This window comes from Botrytis cinerea, chromosome 6, assembly GCF_000143535.2.
Source record: "Botrytis cinerea B05.10 chromosome 6, complete sequence".
Taxonomy (NCBI): Eukaryota; Fungi; Ascomycota; class Leotiomycetes; order Helotiales; family Sclerotiniaceae; genus Botrytis; species Botrytis cinerea.
In genome coordinates, this window is record NC_037315.1 from 573,902 (window position 1) to 595,680 (window position 21,779).

A 21,779-nucleotide genomic window follows, 5' to 3' on the forward strand; every position below is an offset into this window, starting at 1 on the left:
GTATAAGTATCCTATGAAAGGTCGAGATGAAGAACAGTGAACGCGTCGACGGAGACTTGGCAGGGACATCCGGTCAGGGAAGCCCCCTTTCATATGACTTATGAAGACCTGGATCTCATTTCATGAATCTGGAAGCCAGAAATTCATATTGTTAACAGCAGTTAGATTGCCAAGAGATCTTCGCGCCAAATGAAAAAAGTTCGAGTAAAAATAGGACTGTGCCTATATCCCGGGAGTGATTTAGTATGCCGCGATAGTTCGCGCTAACAAACTACCGTGACCGTGTCTAATTGGGCATGAGTAGCCCCTATGAACAAAGGGCCAAGATGATATGGACCCTTGGTGAACTGCATTGATGGAACTGAGACCAGCGAAGGTGAAATTGATGACGAAGCATTACCGTGAGTGTGCCTTGCCAGTCTACCATATCATGATAAACAGTTGCTGTCTTGGCCATCATTTCAATTCAATATGATTGTCGACGATCAATCTACCGACGTGTGATATCGTAGCACAGCCACGAATGGTATCAAGCCGATCATGGAACGTGTGGAATGACTATAAGATACTAAAGATTTAGCATGGAAGAAATTTCCATTCCAACGAAAAAACGAAGAGATGGGAAAAAATACCCAAAAAGGAATGAATGGTGGTGGTTTGATGTTTTTTTTTGAGGGGTGTTTTGATGTTTTGAATCGCACATTGGTTTGAGTCGCGCGTCTTCCAGGGATGCACTAAGCCCAATGTAGATAGATGCACACTAGCACGTGATTTATCGATCTTCCACACAATCTCAAGCCTTTCCTCAGTTTCGTTTCGTTTCAACATTTGCTCGCAATGGTTTCGACGCTGGTCTGGTTTGCCATCTATATTTATAGATCTTGCCTACCGCGTGTGATCGCTGTTTGCGACTCTATCACGTGATATAGACCCCGTCCCTTTTGCGCCGTCCCATGGTTTCTTTTACCCCTCATGTCAACAGTTGCTCGCCCAATCATTTTTGGAAGGCTTCACAAACATCTGCAGTCGTCTGCAGTCGTCACGCTTCTAATTCTCCATGTTGCTACAACTCAGTCCGAAGTGTATTATCATTAACCTTTGAGCTCCGACGCGTTTTCCGGGAAAATTGAATGCCGACATGACAAGATCAACGATGCAACGGTACAATAGCCACAAACAAATCTGGGATGCGGGGAAATGACGATTCTGCACCGCTGCAGCGATATATTGTATCGGCTAGCAATGTGTCCCTCGATCTTATGACACTCGTTCGGATTTTGAGAGGAGAGACTGCTTCGAGTCTGAGTTGAGTGCAATGGCGCGATAAGATTCATTCAGCATTGAGATATTTTTCATTTTGTGTTTCTTAAGATCAGGTGCGGAGTAACGGAGTATTGTTTCGAGAATCGTTTCCACAGCTCTCTGCACCGCTGCCTCTCTCATTCCCCGAGCTCCCCGGAGATCGTATTAGTTGATGTAATATCGAAATGCCTATTTTCTCATCATGAGATCTTCCAACTTTGCGGATAAAAGGACGTTGATTAGAAATTGGGGTTTTGCGCCTCGTACAAGTGGATTTATCCATGTTTGCACATGCCTTGTGGGGTTGCTTTTGGGCAATGAATGTGGTGGCATACCCACTGCGGAAACCAAATAATCACAATTCATATCATTGGGGCGCCAAAAGAGTTTTGGCACACTAGAGCATGAGGTATCTTCATGCAGATACTGCTGCCGGTGATCATGCCGGAGCATAAGCTTGATTGAACTGGTGAACTATGATCTCAAGATCCAAGCTTGGATTTGGCACCCTCTCCGATTTTGGCGAATTCAGAATGGTGTATATATATGAGGTGGTCTCAATCCGTGTCCGAAAGTCAGTATCTAGTCACCAATATATCATATACTTTAGGCGCGAATAATTAAAATGTTGTTCGGTGCCTTTTTGCTACTTTCCTTTTGGAGCAGTTGCGTATTGGCTTCCCTTCAAATTGTAAGCACCTCCCTAGGCGATTTAAATGTAATAGAGCTTACAAATTCTCAGATACCAGGTGCAACATGGACAGCTTCTGGTCTTAATCAGCATATCCAAGCTCATGGAGGTGGAATAATCCAAGTCGGATCGACCTAGTCAGTAATTGGTCTTCCAATATCTACTCCAAACTAATCAGTATTCACCGTAGCTATTGGGCCGGAGAGAACAAACTTAATGGAAGTGCTTTCCAATCCATCAACTGCTACTCGAGCACAGATCTTGTGAACTGGAAATTCAATTCTTATCTTCTTACATTGCAATCATCTGGAGATCTGGGCCCTAATCGAGTTGTGGAGCGTCCACACATAATGTACAATGCGGCAACTGCTAAATATGTTATGTGGATGCATATTGATAGTTCGAATTATGGTGAAGCAAAGGCTGGTGTTGCAACTAGCGACAGTGTTTGTGGAACTTATACATACTTGTGAGTTAATGAGTTCCACAGTGGCGGAAAACTATGACCTTCAAATGACCTCAACTGAAAACGAGACTGACGAGAAATTCAACAGAGGAGCAAGTCAACCATTGGGCTACCAAAGCAGAGACCTAAATGTGTTTAAAGGTGTGTGGACATGATGTTCCGTGCCCTTTCTATGATTAACGAAAAGTTAGACACCGATGGAACAGGTTACCTATTGACTGAAGATGTAATATTCTTTCCCACCTGTTATTTTTCATTGAAAGCTAGCTCTGATCATCTTACAGCGAGCAAACGGTCTACGAATTGACAAGCTCTCAGCTGATTATACATCAGTCGTCTCGGCTGTTTATCTTTTTGCCGATTACGAAGCTCCTGCCATATATAAAAGTGGCAGCACTTATTTCATGTTTGCCAGTCACTTATCTGGTTGGGGTATGCATGCTTCTTTTCTTAGTCATATTTTATTCACCTCCCTGATGATGATTGTTCCGATCTTAACAAAAGATACATTCTCCTGAAATCATCAATGACTGAAATCGTGCTCACATTAGATCCGAATGACAATGTTTACACCACGGCGACAAATCTGTCGGGGCCTTGGTCTGCCTGGACCACTTTTGCAACAGTTGGATCAAACACCTATAGCAGTCAGACGGCTGCTGTGGTCAGTATCAACGGGGTTGTCATGTAAATCTCTCTTTCTATCATTCATCCTCGACCTTGAAAAAATGAACCTGCACTGCCAGAAAGCTCGGTGCTAACCAAGTACAGGTATATGGGAGATCGATGGAAGTCATCCAACCTCATGACCTCCACTTACGTCTGGTTACCTATAACAATATCCGGAACGAAGGCAACTATGGTATATAATAAGGTACCGACAAAAATGTCAGAAGCTAACGTAAACAGAGTAACCAAGTAAACTGGATCATCAACCCAACAGCAGGAACCTGGACTGCCGGTCCTACTGAAACAACTCCAGAGGCCGAGGCTAGCACAAATACTCTCGCCAACGGTGCTATAACCCTCACATGTTCTGGATGTTCCGGTGGCGTTCAAGTGGGATATATTGGCGGGCCCAGTCCTGGGGGCACTTTGACTATGAACGGAGTGAGTAGCTCTGTAGCGACTACCACCTCTATTCGAATTCATCATACGAATGGTGACTCGGTACAACGCTACGCGAATGTTGTGGTCAATGGAGTTAGCAATATTCTTGCATTCTTACCGACAGCTGATGGCAATACACCTGGCACAAGCGTCTTGACTACAGCGTTAAAAAGCGGGACTACAAATGTCATTCAATTTCAGTCGTATAATTCTGGATGGGGTAAGTCTATGATATTCATTATTCGTTATTCGTTACTCGCTGATAATACGCCAATGTAATCCGGTACTAACATGCTATGCAGCGCCAAACATCGATCGCATAATGGTTCCCGTCTCTTAAAATCGCAAACACTCCTTTCGCCTGCGGAGGCGATCATGAATCTCTCGCCCCACCCATACTAACTTTCTTCTTCTCCAATCTCAAAACTTTATAGCTCTCACTCAACAAATCAATAGGATCAGCATCCCCTTTCTTAAAACTTTGCATGACCCGTCCAGGCAGTGAATATTTCCTTCTCAAAACTTTTCTATCCCCCCAAACCTCCCAACGTCCCCTGATCATACTTCTTGAAATAAGACTCACCACACTCGTCGGCGGCATCGGGGCATTCGTACAAATCTCCCTCAACATCCTTTCCAAGCCCCTGAAAATCCCGGGATCCACAATCCTCAGATGCGCCAATTGTTTCCTCGTTTCCTTGATTGCATTCTCAGCCGCATATTCATATTGACATCCCATCATTCTAAATCTCAAATACTTTGCCAGTACCGTCGAACATAGTAATGATAAATCTCCATTCATATGTGCGACTACTTTTCCAGTGCGATAATGACACGGTATCTCAATCGTGGTAATTGCTTTCTTGCGCAGCGCAAACGTCCCAATCTGTATCTCCAGTCGTGAAAATTCGCCCCATCCCTCATCCGCAGCCTCGAGATCGTCAACAATGCTACTGGGCGATACATATACCCATATATAACCCGTCGCACACGCACAGAGAGAATATGTCGCCCCGTCACTCATATTTTCTTTTTGGAAAAACGCGGCTGAGCCATGAGCTTTTATATCCGCGAAATTGGCGGTCAGTTCGCTGCCGAATTTGGAAAGGATGCTCTCGTCCGTTAGGGTAAGATCTGGCATGCTGACACTGGATTCGTTGCTGGGTGTAATATAGAACATTGGCTGTGTCATGAAGCCTGAATCGATAGTGCGCGCATTGTGTACACGACTGATTTTTAAATTGGGCGCCGAAACTATGTACATCGCTATTAGTGATTTCTCGCATCTTCAAGCATGAGTGATATATCTTACATTCGGTAGAAACGAGAGCTTCTTGGATCATATCAGGTAACTGAGCGAATACTCGCTCATTGTGCGAGGTGACATTGATAATCGACGGCGCTTTATTGCGACTGGTGACCAGGATTTCTTCTTCGTTGCTAACACTCATGTTTGCGATTTTTCGAATTCGATTACGGGTGCAGCTTCATCTGATACGGTTCGGCGACAGGAGGGACGGATACTCTGGGTGCATGATGGGAACAATATATACCTCACTGCTCCTCATTCTCCGCACGATTCTCCTCTATATATATCCCTGAGCTGACCTACGTACATGATCCATCATTCCTCGCGTAACCTTATCGATCTTGCAATTTGCCAAATCCCATCCTTCGAATTGCAGGTTCATCTCGTATCAATTCCTGGTAATCATCCCCACTACCACCCATCAGCTCGTGTGACTCTAAAAATAGCACCAATGATAAGGCTACCTAACACTAAACACGCTGTACAAAGAACCCCCCAAGACACGAGACACAACACCAGTACAGCGACAATTCGAGTTTTTGCTACGTGTGCAATCTATACGAACATGAAACGGACTAAGAACTTCGTAAGGCGTGCGTTTAATCCTCCTGTCTGAAGAACACCTGCGGCATGATGGATGCGGTACTTGGAAACAATTGTGAGATACGACATGGGGGCCAAACAATAATATTGGGTCTTGGATTTATGGTTATTAGAACGCTCGCAGGCAGCCGCAGCAGGCACTGCCTCTTGCCGACGACCCGAGTGCTCAACCTGGTTTATTAATACGCCGACGGTACTTTGGTAGGTAGGTAGTAGGTATATTAAAATTTGAGGTCGCGAATAATAATAATTGTAAGATTACGATTACCAATTGAGACGTATGACAGTGAATAGATGCTCTACGAGTTCTTTTTTGGTCGGCGAACTGTGGTACAACAATTTCGGCTAAAGATGAAAATGAAGGGGGTTTGACGTAAATATCACTTTACATGAAGAGATGGAAGAAGAAGCAGCACAATATATTCACGTGATGAGATCACGAGAGACGGATTTGGAATTTGTGCGGACACACTGGGCACTATAAGCCTTGTACTTCCACACATAAGTAGGCTGTGTGGGCTATGCCGAGGAGGACTATATAAAGCCGGAGGATTCAAGAAGTTCAATCAAAGAACTTTTATTAAAAAAAGAATCAAAGGAAGGACAAGTTTTGCTTAGCCTTGATATGTGTTGCATCAAATAAAAACGATATTGGAAGCGATTGATATTGATTAAAAATTAAGACATAAATTGCTGTGGTATCAATCCAAGGTCAAATACTTTTGAGCTTTTAAACGCCGCGTACCATGTTCCCATAACGCCAATTCATGATGGTGACGAAGGCCAAACCTTCTGCAAAACTTTTCCTGAGACAATATTAAACTTTTCGTCTAACTAAGAGACATCTTCTCCCATCTCTCTTTACCGTCCATCCCACACTCGCGCAAATCTCCTTCAACGTCCCCTCTCGATCCATCAATCTATCATTCACAGCAATCACATTCAATGCCACTGATTGTTTGCCTAGCAATATTGAAGATCGAATCTTGCTCTGCTCTGCCAATGTCATTCCTCTGATATCAAGATATCTTAAGCTGTGTCCGCCACCGGTGAAGGTAGGTAATGGGGTGCTGGATATCCTTCGTCGTAACTTGGTGATAGCTATCGCACGTTCCATTGGCTCAAGGACAGTGGTATACTTTGAGTCGATCTCTGATGAATCCATTGCCTCTTCTTCGTTTCGTGAGTCATTGTCTTCAGTATCGAGAAATATAGATTCAAGATCGCGCATGCGGAGACCGGTGCCTATGCTTAATTCTTCCACTGTTTGATTCAACACCTTTAACTGAGCAACACATGCTGAGTCCATCTTCCATCCTCTTAGCTTGAGAGTTTTGATTGTCTTTGGTGCATATTTCAATAGGCGTTCTGTATCCTTTTCGTGTATTTCTTCACCAACCGTGAGGTCAGCAGAGGCATCGAGGTATTCCAATGTATTTTTCACCGACGGATGTGAGGTGATAAAGTCGATCAGAGAGACGTCTTCAAGGAAAGGGCAATGATTAAGAGCCAAATGTGATACTTTGGCCGTAGGAGGAAGAAGTTGTAAAGCTTCTGTCGTGATATGAGTATGCGATAACGTCATCGATTGTATGGAGGTAAGCCGTGAAAACAGGGAGTCGAAAGATGAAGCTGGTAGAGCTTTACAATTCTCCAAGGATAATGATTTGATTGGGAGTGAAACAGATGCTGGCATGCTATCAAGTATGCTAGGTATGCAATCTAGTGTTGATGACGTGCAATTACCTAAGTCTAACGTCTTTAAATGAGGTAACCCAACAAAAAGTAGTCGAAGTAAGGACTCGCTTAAGAAACCATTTAGGTTGGTATCCTTCGGGATTCGGAATTCTCGAAGGTGTGGAGCGAGTGAAACTATTCCGTAAAGGTAGTTGGAAAACTCTCTCATTGGGCGTGCAGTTTTCAGCTCGGAGAAATCAAGACATCGAATGGTTCTACCCAGGATGGGATTTTCGGTAAGTTGAGCAAGTATATGGTTAAAGGCGGACATGTGAGTAACTGTAACACTTCGATATGTAATGAAAAGTGCATTCATATAAATGGCTCTTGATACGCGAAGACATGAGAACAAAGTAGGTCTCTCCAGGTGGGGGCAATTGATGTCACCGGAATCTATGGAATATCAATACCAAGTCAATTGAATTTCACTGCAGATGTCGAGGTGAAGTCTTACCATTGCTTGAACCTCCTTCTCTGTGATCATATTTCAATTCCAGATTTCCAAGTATCTTTTGAAGAAGCTCAGGTGGAAGCAACTCTAAGGGAGATTGCCCCGCTTCATATGCTTTCCTCCTGTTCGAATTATTTTGCAGTGAAAAACGAGACATGCTGTTCTAGTGAGGGTCTGAAGTGTTGCAACGTTTGAGACGCTAGATTGTGTGTTTGAAGTTTTTTATATCTCAAAATTCGTATGGTCAACAATCCGCCGAGGTCCAGATATTTGAATGCCGATGTTAGAGGGTCTGTGAAAGTATTTCTTTGAGTTTCTCGCCACTCCATCTTTTTGTTGCGAGGTTGTCGTGAGCCTCTTATACCTGCTCAACCGTTTGTAAGGAAGAATCTAGCCCGCCCAAGTCAGACGCCATCTTCCCCAATGCATGAAGATTTTGCATACCAAACACTGGGGAAATTGCGAAATCACCTCCCATGACTCTCTTCCCATCGTCAGAGCTCAAAGCACAGCTCAAGCAGCTATCCAATACTTTTCACCGCCAACACGCACTCGTTTCATTGTTACGTAACTGTATAGCAACAAAGAGGAAAAACGTATTAAGACGACATCATGAGGCAATAAGACATTAATAATTGGTTCGTTTTTCCTTGGAAGCCAAAGAAATCACGAGTTGAAGCGATTGGTGATTTCCCCAGAAAAGGTTAAAAAGAGAAAGCACGATTTATAAAAAGGCGGGGTTAGCGTCTTGGCATCCCGCACGTAGAATGAGGAATGTTTCCAATCCACGTGATTTGGTTCTACCGCTAAGACTTCCGAGGACCCCTTGAGTCCTTCTCGCCCTTTGACTCGCTGGCCATTATCAATTGATACCAAAAATACACTTTTTTCTTACTCAATCCCGTACTATTTGGGATGAGACTAAAAGGACCTGGATGGCTTGGATAACATCACACCCCCAGACGGAACGTTTCCTTTCCTTGTTGTTGATCATCTTCCTTGCCCCTTTTTTCTTTTCAGAATTTTCAAATCCCGCATTGAGTCATTTTTATATGCATTTCGTCACCCCGTACATATCGATCTCATAGCGAGAGCTACCATGAGTTGTTTACTCTACAGGGCTCATAGACAGTGTCTTCAACAAGCCACCTCTCTTTTCCCCTGCTGGTGAAGTAGTGCTCTCGCTCTCACATTCCGATGAGATGAGACTGCATCTGCCCTCATATTCAAAAGCTGGGGCCGAGTTGGCGTGTATCATGTAGGTACGTACCTTGCATCAACAATGAAACCGTGCTTTCCTCACCGACCCTGCAACCTTGTTCTCCGTTTACCACCGGCTCAAATGAGAAATGACTAATGTATCCACTAAGGAAGCCATAGATCTTGCACCTGATCCAACTACCTTACTAGTACCAACAACGTGGACAACTTAGATGGTTGCAGGCTCATTTTGATCTCACAATTCTACACTTTTCTTGCTCATACATACTTTTTTACTGTCAATTGCTGAAAACGCACCCCTTCAGACGTTTAAAGTCGACATATGTTGTCTCAACAACTTGAAGCAGCTCATGCATGAGTAGTCTACATGTCAGTTTCATCCATGCCATGGGGTAGCAACGAGCATTAGATTTCCTCACAAATTTATCGAGTAAAGTTGCTTTAATAAATAACATTGACTATATTCACGAGGTTTACTATTGTCAGCTTCTGTGCTTTACAAGGTCTCACGTCTCCTTCATACTTACTCTCTGAAATCCATGATCATCAAAACTAATTTGTTCCGCCAATGAACAAGAACAACCAAAAATTGCAATGCCATCAGAATACTAATGCAACATATTACGATACATACATATAATTTAACTTTCGCTTTCTTTTCATGCTCCAGTATTTGATGTGGAGTAGTCGGACTCCGAAAGAAATGCAGCCACTGTTTAACTTAACACGACCGGCAATGTACGGAAAACTCAGAAAACTCAGAAAATCATCACCTTGGAAAGCGGTTCCATAATTTCATCCAGGGCTTGCAATGACCCAGCATACAGAGATGCGAACACGTCATTTTCATGATTCAGGTCTCTCAAAATCTCAGATTGCCTTTCTTGCAATCGACTGTCTTCCAGTCAACCCATCGGAATCCTTTGCAGGTGTCTATTGGTCTGAAGCCTATCCTCGAGAACCCCCTTCATTTCAGCAGTAACTTGATTGCACAAGAGACTTCCCATATGATGGAGTATTTGACGAATTTCGTCTAAGGAGTCAGCACGCGTTTTATCTTTGATCATCTTAGTTGTTCCTATAGCATCAGATACCATCTGGTCGACATACAAGAGAGGTGGCTTCTTTCGGTGAACCAAGGTGTGACGGATTTCTTTACACTTGCCCAGTAATTTATGATATCGAGGAATATCATTGGAGTTTTCGAAAGCTTCAACAGGGATCACAGGTACCGCTAACCATTTCTCCCAGAAGTTGAGCTCTACTTCTCGCCCCGATTTCATATTCTTATCCTCAAAGGATTCTCGTACCCAGCGCTTTATAAATTCGAATATTGCGGCCTCAAGCGTCCCGCAAACTTTGTACAATATGGGCTGTTGGAGGTCAAAAGGCAATTGCCGAGGATTTTTTAAGTAGACTTCATCATTTGAGCCAAACTCCAACGAAGAACCACCACGCGCCAAAGCTTGAGTGATTTCTTGGATCTAAGGCGATTGTTCGAGAAAGAGACACATGGAAGATTGTTGTGACTGGATTTCTGGTGGCGTGTGGTCTTCTCTTTCTTCAAGATTGCTTCGCGATGTTTATGCTTGGGCTTGCGCTCGTTGTTCTTGTCGTTTCTTTCTGACAGTTAGAGTTGAGAAAGAATCCGAGGGGCTCCTAATAGACGGCTCCGAAGATGAAAGCGGCATATCCTGGAGTATAGGTGTTGATACTTTTCTCATACTTGGTAGTCTTGAAGATGTTCCGTGGAAAGTAAGCCGACGAAATCTGAGAAGTTTGTTAACGACTACTTTATAAGCTTCAATTACCTTTGTCATATCAACGGTAAGAATTGTTACTATTCTGAATCTCCAAATAAATGAATACCCAAAGCTGCAACAGTAACCACATTCCCCTCAAAGAAAGTGAAAGGGGGGATTTATCAAATCCAGACCACCTGTCAAAATAGAATAAATCAATCCATTACGCTAATCAACAGAAGGTCTCACAAAATTGAGGCCCACATTGAGGTTTTGCTTTCTCGAAACACCAACAGGTACCAATCAGCTTTGTCTTTTATCTGAACTCTACCATACAAAACGCAATAGAACATGGAAAAGACGAAGACTTCAGGCTTCAGGCCTAGAGATCCTCGTAATATCACTCGACCTAGCACAAAGGCCTTGGACTATGAAATTAGTCGTCAGTAAATGTATCAGTCAGAGGCTGCATCATCTCCTCCAAAGCTTGTAACGCATTGTCATACAACGCTTCAAAGCCCTCCGTATCATGAGTTAAATCTCTCTTGATTTCTATTTCCTATTTCTTGAGTCTATTGGTCTCTAATCAGTCGATAGACATCTCCTGTACCTGTCTCCCAGCCTGAAGTCGGTCCTCAAGAATTGTCTTTGTCTCATTCGATATCTGATCCCTCAAAAGACTAGCCATATAGTGGACCATTTGATACATCTGATCCAGTTTGTGTGTACGGATCTGATCCCAGATTATAGTGGTCAGCTCTATGCTATCTGCAAGCATGTGCTCGAGGTAGAGAACTGGTGGCTCCTTTCTGTGAACGAAAGTGTGTCGTACCTCTTTCAATCTATCCAACATTTCATGAAATCGCGGAATACTGTCCTGGTTCTCGAATGCGATCGAATTAATAACAGGTGCTGCGAGGAATCGCTCCCAGAAATTCAGTTCTACCTCTTCCCCGAAAAAAATTGTTCATCGCCAGAGCATCAGGTGTTCACTTATTTGTGAAATCGAATATGGCATTCTCAAGTGTTCTGAACATTCGGAAAGATATACTCCACTGAACTTCGAAAGGGAGCTTTCTACGTTCTTTAACACCGCCATCCTCGTATGGACCAAATTCCATCAAGGAAGGGCTTTTTGCTTGAGTTCGTACTCGATTATCATGCATCTCGATAGCCGCTCCTGAGAAATCTGTCGGACTTGAAACTGCAACTGTTATGAAAGGTGTTCTTTCTTCTTGAAAATATAATTGTCGTTGTTTTGATCGTTCAATACTTGACCAATGGCTTATAGAGCTCTTTCGATACGAGTCTGAAGACATGTTCAGTTGTACCATTGGTGATTCTTTCTCAATACGTGGTGGTGTTGGAGATCTTTTGTGTTTGGAAAGGGGAAAGATGTCGCAGAGACTTTTGTGAGATGATTCGTGCGTTTTTATAAGATTTAGCATGCTGATGATAGGAGATGATGATATTTCTTAAGCTGGATGGATTTAAGCGGAGGTTAATATATGGTGCGATGACCGTACGAACTTTCGTCGCTCATCGGTGTTGCGGTATCTACGAGCTGTAGCTTGTGCACTGTACTCCTGAGTTCTGCAAAGCAAAGTCCGTTTCTCATAATGATCTTTGGGATTTGAGGAAATGATTGGGATGTGATATCTAAATTCATCATATGGAGTGGTATAGTATCGCTTTTCAATATGCCATTCACATAAAGAGACATCCCAAGGCTTTCCACCGATCAAAAATAAAGAATCATTTCGCTCGATTTCAGTTTTTGGAGTCAAACAATTTCCCGCATAATAATAAAATGTCCTCATAGTCCATCTAGCCCTCTTCCGTACGTAGTTCTGAGTTTCATTACTCGAATGCTGTAGAAGAAGGGAGTGTAGCAGAGGGAGTGGCTACACATAATTCTGGAAGTCGAAGCGCACAACAATGAATGATCCCCAGATCATGGCCATTGAAATCTTCACAGATTCATTAGTAAAAGCGATTGAAAGCCGATCTAGTATGACTACAAAGGATGAGATTCCGAGCGTTAGCATTTCTTTATAGGGGAGGTAGCAGATAAACTACTTGTTTCTCTACACAGAAAGGATGGAAAGCGGAGACAGACAAGTACAATCTAAACATCAAAAGTCTCATCTCGCATCAACGAATAAGTACAGGAGACGAGGTTCACAAAGGTTTTGTTTTCGTATATTCTAACTGCAATATTGGAAGAAGCCAGATAGGCGGTTTAGTTTCTACATCCCCTTGTACACACCATCAAAAACCACAATGCACCCACTATGCACCAAAATCCACCATTACCGCCCCCGAATCTTCAACTGGTACGGTGAACTTCCCGTCCGCAACCTTAACCGTATGTCCAACCGTCACATTGTGCAATCGTACAGGTTTTCCATTATCAAGTTCATAATTGTAAGAGTATCCATCGTACGTAATACCGGTTATTGCATCACTACCATTTGCATGAAGGGCTCTCAATGTTGCGAACTTCGGCAGCGCAGCTGGTGCATGGTGGCCCGAGGATCCGGTTGTAGAATTGGTCGGGATTGTGATTGTGTAATTTCTGATTGGGCGCGGGACTGGGTTCACAACTGTAGAGGTTCCGTTTACGGTATAGTTGTATTGATGCATGTTGATGATTATGACGCGCTTGAGAGCACCATTGACATATGCAGCGTAAGCCGATTCCAATTCGTTGGAGAGTGGGATTTCGGCTATGGTTGTGGTGGCTGCGGTAAGATTGGAGAGGAAGGCAGCCGCGGCGATGTTACCGTAGTATGGTGGCTTGGTGCCCTTTGGGACAACATCCGTGTCTTGGGGTTGCCAAGCCCCATAGCGGAATGAGAGTCCGGTGTGAAAACTGGACGAAGGGTCAATATGATATTCAGGAATATTGATTGCTAAGAAGTACATACTGAATGCGACGAATGCTCGTACTTGCACCGTATAGAGCGAAGTCCAAATTCCACTAAATAAAAGTTAATATGATGAGATGGAGATCTACTACAGACAGGACGTACTAGAGCAGCACCGTATGCATTTGACAACCCTGGCGCACCTTCGTTGTAAAGAGAATTCGTCTCTCCCAGGATGAAGGGTACGTCAGATGAAGAAAGGATATTAGATACGTTCAGCTGTCGGCCCACAGATACTACAGTTGACGTGTGATTCATAAGGGTTCCTTGGAGTGTTACGCCTGGTTGCGTCGCACCACCAATATAACTTTGATAGTTCTGTTAGTACTCAATAATAATAAAAAATCGTGAATGGTACCATACTTGTGTGATGATATCAATTCGATGTCTTTATCCACGTCTAATCCATCGTTCCATGTGGTGACAGGATCGAGATGATTTTCAACGCCAGCAAAAGAGGGTGCTAAGAATCCATAGGAGGCCAAGTCAGGACAAGCTGCTGCGACGCCTTCCTTGATCTGTCGACTTCCATTCAACCATTGGCTCACGTACGTTGATTCATTCCAAGTAGGAGGTCGAACTGGTCCTTGGGCAGAGGTGGAGAATAAATCTGGTTCATTTCCATACTCCCACATGAGAAGCTTTCCGCCCTCTAAAGCTTTGCATGCCAAGGGGATCGTGTCTAGCAGAGTTTGCCATCCAGCAGAATTGTTTGCGCCTAGTCCCAAGTTGAATCCATGACTAAATTTGACGTCGGACCAAGTATTGTAAGACTCAAAAAAGGATGGACCAAAATAAACGGTTGTTGGATAGTCTGTCGCCTTTGCTGGATCGATTGTGCCATTCACAGCATACGGAAGACTTGCATTGTAAAGAGCATAATCCTGAGTGTTCCCCCCAACTCGAATGTGCGGTTTAGTCCCTTGAAAATTCCCAAGATTGTTAAGCAAATTCTCTGAAAAAGTATTGGGACTCGAGTTGTTTCCTGAACATGTAAGCATATGAGCCAAGCGATGTGTCCCTGAACCCTCAACATACCCGCGTAATCCGGGAAGAAGCAAAACTCAATAGAGTAGCTTATGAAGGCCGGAAGTGGGGTACCGGCGTTTTTTGGGGCGGTCCTTGCAACAGTGAAGCTACTTTGTGCATGAATTGCTTGCACAAGGCTTAGAAGGACGACTCCCGTGATGCGGGCCATTGTGTAAGTACTAGGTGTCTAGGGAATTTCTATCTCCAAAACATCAACTGGGAAAAGAGAACAACTAATAGTACACGCGATGAAGAAAGCAAAGGCAAGAGGGAGCGTCAACGAAGTTTAAGTAATCATTCCACCGTCTGTCTCTTGCAGATCTCTGGCTCTTTCCCAGTATCTCATTGCTACGCATAGCAAGTGCATATCCTACGTCGTACTCGCAGTATATCATACCGGAAACCGAAGTAAGTTTGATGAACGGAGCTGGATAAATTACTGCTTGCATGCCGATTGAATTGAGTTTGACGTTGACGTTGTCCTTGATCGCCAACGCGGGGAGGTCGGGGAACGAGTACACGCAAACAAGGTCTAAGGTCTAGGGGTGCTGGCTGACGTGCTATACTAATACACAGCATGATGCATACTACGCACATACATAGTAGAGGTACCGAGGTCGTATCAGCAGCGGGGAGTCCATGCTATTCATGATTATGATTACTCACTCCCTTTCTCCCTCCCTTTCCACCAATACCAACAAGAAGGGGGGGAATCGTAGACGACCCACGATGAGCAGCTGGATGGATGAACAGATACATTTAGCCCTAGCCCTCCTCTAGATCTTGCAGGAAGCACACTCATGCCTCTTCAAATGATATCTGGTAATATCTTTATGCGTATCATCAAGGTTTATCATTCAGAACATGACTATCACGTCAAGTTGTATGTATGGAACGATACACTCCGCCATTATGTAACAATGTATTCTAACACATTCCCACCTCTCTCGTTCTCTCGCCTGTTTTGTTCTGATGACTGTGTATACCTTTCCCAATTACAAATGTTGAATGTGCTATCACCTGGATTAGGTCTAGTGACAGCCCCGCGGCGAAAGCTTATCACAGTTTCACTCCCCTCACGATCAATCCGATAAACGAACGCCCCGTCGTCGTGAGCTCCATGATCCCATTGAGCCCTCCGTAACTCCAGTTGCTCAACTTGTTTCGATTCCGGTGCATTTTCAATCGGGTCTCAGAGAGATCTTCTGTTCGTTCCCCCAAACCAACACTCGTCTCTGCTACGCCTCAATTGTCAGCAGCAGCCAACTGTTATTCCATGGTGACGTTAGTGCTGGATTCTGGAATTGTTAGAATAAAAGCCCCCAGCTTGGCACCCCCTCTCTCAACATGAACAACATAATAAGATCAACCGCAAGAATACTACCACGCTCACGATTTCAACCGTCGACTTTACCAATCATCAACCTACGAAAAGCTTCCACGATGTCCCACACAGTCCCAAAACTTAACGATCCAACACTCTTCAAAACCGGAGTTGCGTACGTGAATGGAGAATGGGTCAAGGCAGCTTCCGGAAAGACATTCGACGTTCATGGTATGTTTGGCAGATCTATTAAGAGTCGATGCCGAGGAAGAAATGCTAATCTCTCCATTCTGCAGATCCGTCAACTGGAAAATTGATCGGAAATGCCCCAGAGTTCGATGTAGCTGATACGAAAAAGGCAATCGATGCTGCCGCCGCAGCATTCCCCTCATTTAAAACTACAACCGGAAGAGAACGAGCCAAGCTATTACGAAAGTGGTACGATTTGATGGTATGCTAGAAGAATCACAGTATGGAAAATGAAATGCAGGATAATTGTTGATTAATGCCATACAGATTGAAAACAGTGAGGATCTTGCTAGGCTCATAACATGGGAGAATGGAAAGCCATTGGCAGATGCGAGAGGAGAGACAACATACGCAGCCAACTTCTTAGAATGGTTCAGTGAAGAGGCTCCCAGAAACTATGGAGACGTTATTCCATCGTCCACTCCTGGAAATAGAGTCATTACCTTGAAGGAGCCAGTTGGTGTCGTTGGACTCATCACCCCGTAGGTTTATCCTGCACCACAATGATTGCACTACGCTAATTTTGTCTAGATGGAATTTTCCAGCTGCTATGATAACGAGAAAGATCGCCCCTGCATTGGCAGCTGGTTGCACAGTTGTTGCAAAGTCGCCTGGAGAAACACCTTTCACCTCTCTCGCTCTCGCCGAACTTGCGCACCGGGCTGGAATTCCCAAGGGCGTAGTAAACTTTGTCAGCTCTCTGGATAATACACCCGCTGTTGGAGAGCTTCTCACTACATCCCCAATCATCAAGAAAGTCTCTTTCACCGGATCTACTGGTGTAGGCAAGATTTTGATGAAACAATCATCTTCGACATTGAAGAAGTTATCTTTCGAGCTTGGTGGAAATGCACCATTCATTGTATTTGATGATGCAGACCTCGATCTTGCAGTAACTGGTGCTATTGCATGCAAATTCCGTTCCTCTGGACAAACTTGCGTTTGTGCTAACAGAATCTTTGTGCAATCTGGAATCTATGACGCCTTCGCCGAGAAGTTTGCCGCGAAAGTCAAGGACTTTAAGGTTGGAGGTGGTTTCTCTGATGGTATTACGCATGGACCGGTTATTCACGGCCGCGCGGTTGACAAGGTAGAAGCTCATGTCCGAGATGCAGAAAAGAAAGGAGGAAAGGTTATTCAAGGTGGACAGAAGATCCCTGAGCTTGGAGCAAACTTTTTCCAGCCTACTGTTATCACTGGTGTTACTACAGATATGGACATCGCAAACGAGGAAACCTTCGGCCCTGTTGCAGGTCTTCTTAAATTCGATACTGAAGAGGAAGTCGTTCGAATCGCAAATTCTGCCGATGTCGGCTTGGCAGGATACTTCTTCACTAAAGACGTTGAGAGAGCTACCAGGATCTCAGAAGAGTTAGAGCTTGGAATGGTTGGTGTAAACACTGGATTGATCAGTGATGTAGCATCTCCATTTGGTGGTGTAAAGGAGTCAGGGTTTGGACGCGAAGGAAGCAAGTATGGAATCGCAGAATACCAAACCATTAAGGTGGTTACATATGGAGGCATGGGCAAGCCTTTACAAAATTAGACGATCAAGGCAGTTTGGAATAGGGAAGCAAAAATGATACCACATGATTTAATGTTGCCGTATAACTGAGACCACGCCGGGTCCTCGATCTTTGTTAATCGTGAGCCATTGTAATATGCTCTAAGTATTTGATGTTACTAACAGAATCACAACGGATAATCACCTTCTCTTAGCATCACTCAATGTATGACTAGTCAACTGAGTCGACTTTTCAAGCGCAAGTGAATGTACATCGCGCGTATCATCGCAAACACACCAAACAGAAACTATCATCTCGAAGAAAACATCACAACATAAAAATTCTCAAAGCTTGAGATCTAGTCCCCGTCTTCAAAATGACCGCATTTGGCGGGCTCACTTATGATATTACTGACCCTTTGACTCACAGGCTGCAGCGTATTTTGTGCTAGAAATTTACGAGCCTCTTTTCACCATGGCACTCAAGCCAGATTTCCTAGATGAGGATGCTGTCATGTTAGACAAGTAAAAGACTCTTACCCGAGACACAAAAGACCAGGATTATTATTTCCAAAGTCTCGAGTTGATTCCTGGATTTCCCTCCCAGGAGTTTGACGGCACTTCTGCATTTCAAAACAACGCGGACATCCTTGACATATTGCATCACAATGTGAGCAAGAGGTACGTCGAGCAACGCATTGAGGCTGAATTTCGATTCACTGACTCTAGGTAGGTTCCTCGATTTTATCAAGCGTACATCACCGGAGATTCGTACAAATATTCTTGCTCAAATACCAACCAGGAGAGTGGCAGAACACAACGATCTAAACTCAGATGGGCATTTCAAGAAAAGTCCCCATCGTATGCAAGATTACTCTACTCTCTATGGTAATCTACAGTTTTCACCTATCAAGTACTCCATTCAGGTCACCAGCAAAGGCAGTTTCAACGAGGGCAAACGTCTTAAAACTCGAGATGCGCAGGTAAAGATTCCGCCTAATAGCGATGGTTTCGAGAGAGCTTTCGCAGTGCTCACGGATATGACTTATAGCGAAGACAAGAAAAAAAACAATGGGCATCGTTTATGTCGAGAACGACTATCCAACTAGCTTTGCCCGGTCTTATGTCGTCAAGAGGAGCGAATCTTCATGCTGTGTATTGGGAAAGATTGAGACAGTTGTTAATGACGCAATGCTTGTGCTATGAAACTACAGATGATGTGCCGGATCATTTGGGCATTCGGGAAATGTTTGCTATGGAGGAATAGTAGCTAGCGTATGGAATGTTGGGATTCAGTCAAGGGCGTTTCTGTGTTTGGATAGTAGAAGTTAAGATATTGGGATATATCCCTCATTGGACAATCACTTTTCTATCGACATAGCTGATTCATCAATTGCAATCAACCGCACTACACAAGGTGTTGGTCTATATGAAATGCATATAACCGGTGATATGGGTAACAAAATTAGAGATTTCGTACCCTCGCAGGAACCAGTGTGCAGAGAAAGCAGATACTCTAGACTCTCTTCTGGGAAAGAACACGTTCAAGTGGATTTTTGATAGCCAGATCTGGTCCCCAGATTGAAAAAAAGAAAGAAACAAAGAAGGATGTGTACCTCAGATGGCACACAGCGCGTGAATTGTTGATGCAATGTTCAATTTTTTATTTATTTACTAATTGCAAATCTCCTGGTTTTGTAAGCGTAAAGATGCTATAGAATCATTGAAAGCATTGACAAGTATTCCTATGCTTTCCTTCCTAGCACCCCATGAGACCTCTTCTATCATTTGCTTGACGCATCTTTTCTCTTTTTGGAATATAAATGTATCACTAACAATGCATTCTTAATTCATTTGCATCCACAAACCCAAATTAGAAACAATGCAAAAGCCCATACTCAAGCACCAAGATCTGAAAATAATTCCTGAAGTCCCAAATTTTCTGCCAAGTCATCCGTGTTTCCCTTCAGCAAAGAATTTGGCATCAGGAGACGACGAATACAATCCTGCACTGCCAGCTGGCGATTGTGCAAAAGAAGAGGCGTATCTGACGCATCATTATCATAGTAGTAATCTTTAGGATCATAATTCTTATAGAGAGATTCATCCCAATCGTAATCGTCCTCTCCGTCATCATCACTGCTATTCTTATCCTCAGTTTCGCGATAAACATCAAAAAGAACCTCAATAGACTTCGAAAGTTTGACGTTTTGAAAGTGTTTGATGAGGCGTCTTGACCAGCTAGTTCTCATTGAATCGCAGCGAGTCTCTCCAGTGCCTTCCGTGTGGTGATTTCTATTCAGATACGTGATATTTCGAAGATTGGGAAACCATGAGCGGTCTCCACAGCCTACTTCCCCGCAGATTTCCCCTCTGCAGCCTGTTGCGCCGCAGCTCTTTTCTGATAAACTCATCATGAATTGTCGCATGTTCATGTGCATGGCTCCATTTTTGAGATTGATTGTCTTGGTGGAAAATCGCAGAGTTAGGTGCTCTAATCTATGGTATCGTAGAAGGTTAGTGGCTGTAAAGAACTAAACTTGTTGTTAGCGAGTTCTAGCACTATCTTATAACTGAAGGGCTTCCGATCTTCTAAACTGTAGCCCGACGTTTGTAAGTTTTCATTTTCTGAGTCCCAGTGACTAACTAAAATCGTTTATGCTGATGCCACTTTGAAATTCGTGGGATCATTACCTTTGGATACACATTCCAATTACATGTGTTTATATACAGACCAAAGTGGCTCCAAAACCATCCTAGAAACCCCTTTAGAAGACTATACTTTCTCCCAGGAGACCACCAAATGGGATAATTGTAACCGAGTTGGAAATCCTCGTGGAGCGCCAAAGAGTACGCGAATTGAACTATTTGGCTGTAAGTGCCCTCTAATGGATTTTTGAAAACACTCCTCTCCAGAATTTGCTGTGTGTTTCTATGATCTTCCCAGCCCCTACTGTTTTGAATCTTCCAGGCCTGTGTATCTAGTCCTTCCGTAGGTGTATACCTTGCTTTTGTTTCCTTTTTGAAGATAAAAGCAGTGATTGGGATTGGATATGACGTTGTTGGTCCACCTCCCCCTTCCTCGTCGCTATACGGATAGCCATGAAGTCGTCTGGATAATAAAACCGGATCTGGAATGAAACTGCTTCCTTTGATATAGGTTTCTGCAGCTAGATCGATCGACGGCTCTTCAATAATATGTGCATAGACCATTGAAATGAGCTCTGGAAAAATATCTCTGAGTCTGTAGAGGAAGCTTCTCACTGTCAGTTGAAATCTTACTCGATTACAAAGGGGCTCACTATGGAGATAGGTGTTTATCCTGTTCGAATCTTCCATAGGGTAAAGAGTATCCGAGTATATTCAGATGATAGGCCCGGTATGGGAAATGGGGAATTAACTCTTCACCGTCAAAGAAATAATCGTCATGGTCTCTGTTGAAAAATAGGCTAGAGCTTTCCGTTTCTGATTCTGCCATGGAAACATCTGTTAAGGGATGGCTGCTGGTTGATGTTGAATTTCTATTGATTATTGTATTTTTGTGTTTTTGTCCTAAGCCGTATGCGATTTCTGTTGATGAATCGAAATGTAATTATCATGAGGTGATCATTAGATGTCAGAGTTCAAAAGACTGGTATCGAAGAACTGTAATCAGAATTTCAGTGCTAAATCAAGCACATTCGTCACTGCTGTTTCGGGTCGAATGGATGTACAAACTCTCTTGTTTCCAAACCCCAAAGAAACAACTACCACGATACAGAATTAGGAAGTTGCAATCAGAGGGCGCTGAAACGCAGAGAGGGTAGGGTCTGATATCACCCATCAACTCCTACGCAGCCGTGTACTTGAAACATTGCAATCGCATCTTCGAAATACTCGAATCTATAGTGAAGAAATGTACCTAAAACTCTCCACTTCGACTTGTCTAGATTATTGATTATAATCCATTCGATTCCCTTATCTTTCGGGAAAGCTATTGTATTTGGTTCATCATCTATACAGATAACTAAAGAGTCATCTTTCACACGATGCCAATAAAATTCTCTAAGCGACTGATGACTAGATACTGCGATGATAATTTGACAATGATATGGATAGGGTTATTGTGGAG

General features: G+C 43.5%; 7 protein-coding genes across 7 annotated transcripts; 3 read left to right on the plus strand and 4 right to left on the minus strand.

Moving 5' to 3' along the window:
* The first annotated feature begins 1,887 nt into the window (after positions 1 to 1,887).
* BCIN_06g01600 (hypothetical protein) lies at positions 1,888 to 4,013 on the plus strand. The gene is made up of 10 exons (XM_024693347.1): positions 1,888 to 1,993; positions 2,045 to 2,130; positions 2,184 to 2,462; positions 2,548 to 2,600; positions 2,651 to 2,685; positions 2,744 to 2,891; positions 3,011 to 3,146; positions 3,231 to 3,321; positions 3,369 to 3,789; positions 3,872 to 4,013. The coding sequence occupies exons 1-10, from the start codon at positions 1,928 to 1,930 to the stop codon at positions 3,907 to 3,909; spliced, it is 1,353 nt and encodes a 450-aa protein (XP_024549133.1). The 5' UTR covers positions 1,888 to 1,927; the 3' UTR covers positions 3,910 to 4,013.
* On the minus strand, positions 3,786 to 5,238 carry BCIN_06g01610 (hypothetical protein). Its single transcript, XM_024693348.1, has 2 exons — positions 4,882 to 5,238; positions 3,786 to 4,823 (listed from the first exon to the last, which is right to left on the minus strand). Exons 1-2 carry the CDS (start codon positions 5,018 to 5,020, stop codon positions 3,943 to 3,945), a joined length of 1,020 nt encoding a protein of 339 aa, XP_024549134.1. The 5' UTR covers positions 5,021 to 5,238; the 3' UTR covers positions 3,786 to 3,942.
* Positions 5,239 to 6,121: 883 nt separating this feature from the next.
* BCIN_06g01620 (hypothetical protein) lies at positions 6,122 to 8,252 on the minus strand. Its single transcript, XM_024693349.1, has 2 exons — positions 7,673 to 8,252; positions 6,122 to 7,611 (listed from the first exon to the last, which is right to left on the minus strand). The coding sequence occupies exons 1-2, from the start codon at positions 7,824 to 7,826 to the stop codon at positions 6,299 to 6,301; spliced, it is 1,467 nt and encodes a 488-aa protein (XP_024549135.1). The 5' UTR covers positions 7,827 to 8,252; the 3' UTR covers positions 6,122 to 6,298.
* A 4,546-nt stretch (positions 8,253 to 12,798) lies between these two features.
* BCIN_06g01630 (hypothetical protein) lies at positions 12,799 to 14,961 on the minus strand. The gene is made up of 5 exons (XM_024693350.1): positions 14,601 to 14,961; positions 13,926 to 14,547; positions 13,668 to 13,869; positions 13,563 to 13,615; positions 12,799 to 13,507 (listed from the first exon to the last, which is right to left on the minus strand). The coding sequence occupies exons 1-5, from the start codon at positions 14,758 to 14,760 to the stop codon at positions 12,925 to 12,927; spliced, it is 1,620 nt and encodes a 539-aa protein (XP_024549136.1). The 5' UTR covers positions 14,761 to 14,961; the 3' UTR covers positions 12,799 to 12,924.
* Positions 14,962 to 15,569: 608 nt separating this feature from the next.
* On the plus strand, positions 15,570 to 17,888 carry BCIN_06g01640 (hypothetical protein). The gene is made up of 4 exons (XM_001560279.2): positions 15,570 to 16,146; positions 16,212 to 16,366; positions 16,432 to 16,646; positions 16,696 to 17,888. The coding sequence occupies exons 1-4, from the start codon at positions 15,939 to 15,941 to the stop codon at positions 17,708 to 17,710; spliced, it is 1,593 nt and encodes a 530-aa protein (XP_001560329.2). The 5' UTR covers positions 15,570 to 15,938; the 3' UTR covers positions 17,711 to 17,888.
* A 172-nt stretch (positions 17,889 to 18,060) lies between these two features.
* BCIN_06g01650 (hypothetical protein) lies at positions 18,061 to 19,083 on the plus strand. Its single transcript, XM_024693351.1, has 4 exons — positions 18,061 to 18,184; positions 18,245 to 18,349; positions 18,402 to 18,651; positions 18,720 to 19,083. Exons 1-4 carry the CDS (start codon positions 18,144 to 18,146, stop codon positions 18,933 to 18,935), a joined length of 612 nt encoding a protein of 203 aa, XP_024549137.1. The 5' UTR covers positions 18,061 to 18,143; the 3' UTR covers positions 18,936 to 19,083.
* Positions 19,084 to 19,320: 237 nt separating this feature from the next.
* BCIN_06g01660 (hypothetical protein) lies at positions 19,321 to 21,276 on the minus strand. The gene is made up of 3 exons (XM_024693352.1): positions 20,971 to 21,276; positions 20,363 to 20,924; positions 19,321 to 20,202 (listed from the first exon to the last, which is right to left on the minus strand). Exons 1-3 carry the CDS (start codon positions 21,144 to 21,146, stop codon positions 19,567 to 19,569), a joined length of 1,374 nt encoding a protein of 457 aa, XP_024549138.1. The 5' UTR covers positions 21,147 to 21,276; the 3' UTR covers positions 19,321 to 19,566.
* Positions 21,277 to 21,779: the final 503 nt, after the last annotated feature.

What these genes read in the sequence shown, in the direction of transcription:
- BCIN_06g01600 (XM_024693347.1), top strand. Translation starts at nt 1,928, where the DNA reads ATGTTGTTCGGTGCCTTTTTGCTACTTTCCTTTTGGAGCAGTTGCGTA. An exon ending in ATCCAAGTCGGATCGACCTA is followed by an intron (nt 2,131 to 2,183) that starts GTCAGTAATTGG and finishes TATTCACCGTAG; the next exon opens with CTATTGGGCCGGAGAGAACA. An exon ending in AGTATCAACGGGGTTGTCAT is followed by an intron (nt 3,147 to 3,230) that starts GTAAATCTCTCT and finishes AACCAAGTACAG; the next exon opens with GTATATGGGAGATCGATGGA.
- BCIN_06g01610 (XM_024693348.1), bottom strand. Translation starts at nt 5,020, where the DNA reads ATGAGTGTTAGCAACGAAGAAGAAATCCTGGTCACCAGTCGCAATAAA. An exon ending in AGCTCTCGTTTCTACCGAAT is followed by an intron (nt 4,824 to 4,881) that starts GTAAGATATATC and finishes CGATGTACATAG; the next exon opens with TTTCGGCGCCCAATTTAAAA.
- BCIN_06g01620 (XM_024693349.1), bottom strand. Translation starts at nt 7,826, where the DNA reads ATGTCTCGTTTTTCACTGCAAAATAATTCGAACAGGAGGAAAGCATAT. An exon ending in AGAAGGAGGTTCAAGCAATG is followed by an intron (nt 7,612 to 7,672) that starts GTAAGACTTCAC and finishes GATATTCCATAG; the next exon opens with ATTCCGGTGACATCAATTGC.
- BCIN_06g01630 (XM_024693350.1), bottom strand. Translation starts at nt 14,760, where the DNA reads ATGGCCCGCATCACGGGAGTCGTCCTTCTAAGCCTTGTGCAAGCAATT. An exon ending in CTTCTTCCCGGATTACGCGG is followed by an intron (nt 14,548 to 14,600) that starts GTATGTTGAGGG and finishes TTACATGTTCAG; the next exon opens with GAAACAACTCGAGTCCCAAT. An exon ending in ATGCATACGGTGCTGCTCTA is followed by an intron (nt 13,616 to 13,667) that starts GTACGTCCTGTC and finishes ACTTTTATTTAG; the next exon opens with TGGAATTTGGACTTCGCTCT.
- BCIN_06g01640 (XM_001560279.2), top strand. Translation starts at nt 15,939, where the DNA reads ATGAACAACATAATAAGATCAACCGCAAGAATACTACCACGCTCACGA. An exon ending in GAAAGTGGTACGATTTGATG is followed by an intron (nt 16,367 to 16,431) that starts GTATGCTAGAAG and finishes AATGCCATACAG; the next exon opens with ATTGAAAACAGTGAGGATCT. An exon ending in GTCGTTGGACTCATCACCCC is followed by an intron (nt 16,647 to 16,695) that starts GTAGGTTTATCC and finishes AATTTTGTCTAG; the next exon opens with ATGGAATTTTCCAGCTGCTA.
- BCIN_06g01650 (XM_024693351.1), top strand. Translation starts at nt 18,144, where the DNA reads ATGGCACTCAAGCCAGATTTCCTAGATGAGGATGCTGTCAT. An exon ending in CTAGATGAGGATGCTGTCAT is followed by an intron (nt 18,185 to 18,244) that starts GTTAGACAAGTA and finishes TTATTTCCAAAG; the next exon opens with TCTCGAGTTGATTCCTGGAT. An exon ending in TTAAAACTCGAGATGCGCAG is followed by an intron (nt 18,652 to 18,719) that starts GTAAAGATTCCG and finishes TATGACTTATAG; the next exon opens with CGAAGACAAGAAAAAAAACA.
- BCIN_06g01660 (XM_024693352.1), bottom strand. Translation starts at nt 21,146, where the DNA reads ATGGCAGAATCAGAAACGGAAAGCTCTAGCCTATTTTTCAACAGAGAC. An exon ending in GATAAACACCTATCTCCATA is followed by an intron (nt 20,925 to 20,970) that starts GTGAGCCCCTTT and finishes GACAGTGAGAAG; the next exon opens with CTTCCTCTACAGACTCAGAG. An exon ending in ATTGGAATGTGTATCCAAAG is followed by an intron (nt 20,203 to 20,362) that starts GTAATGATCCCA and finishes CAACAAGTTTAG; the next exon opens with TTCTTTACAGCCACTAACCT.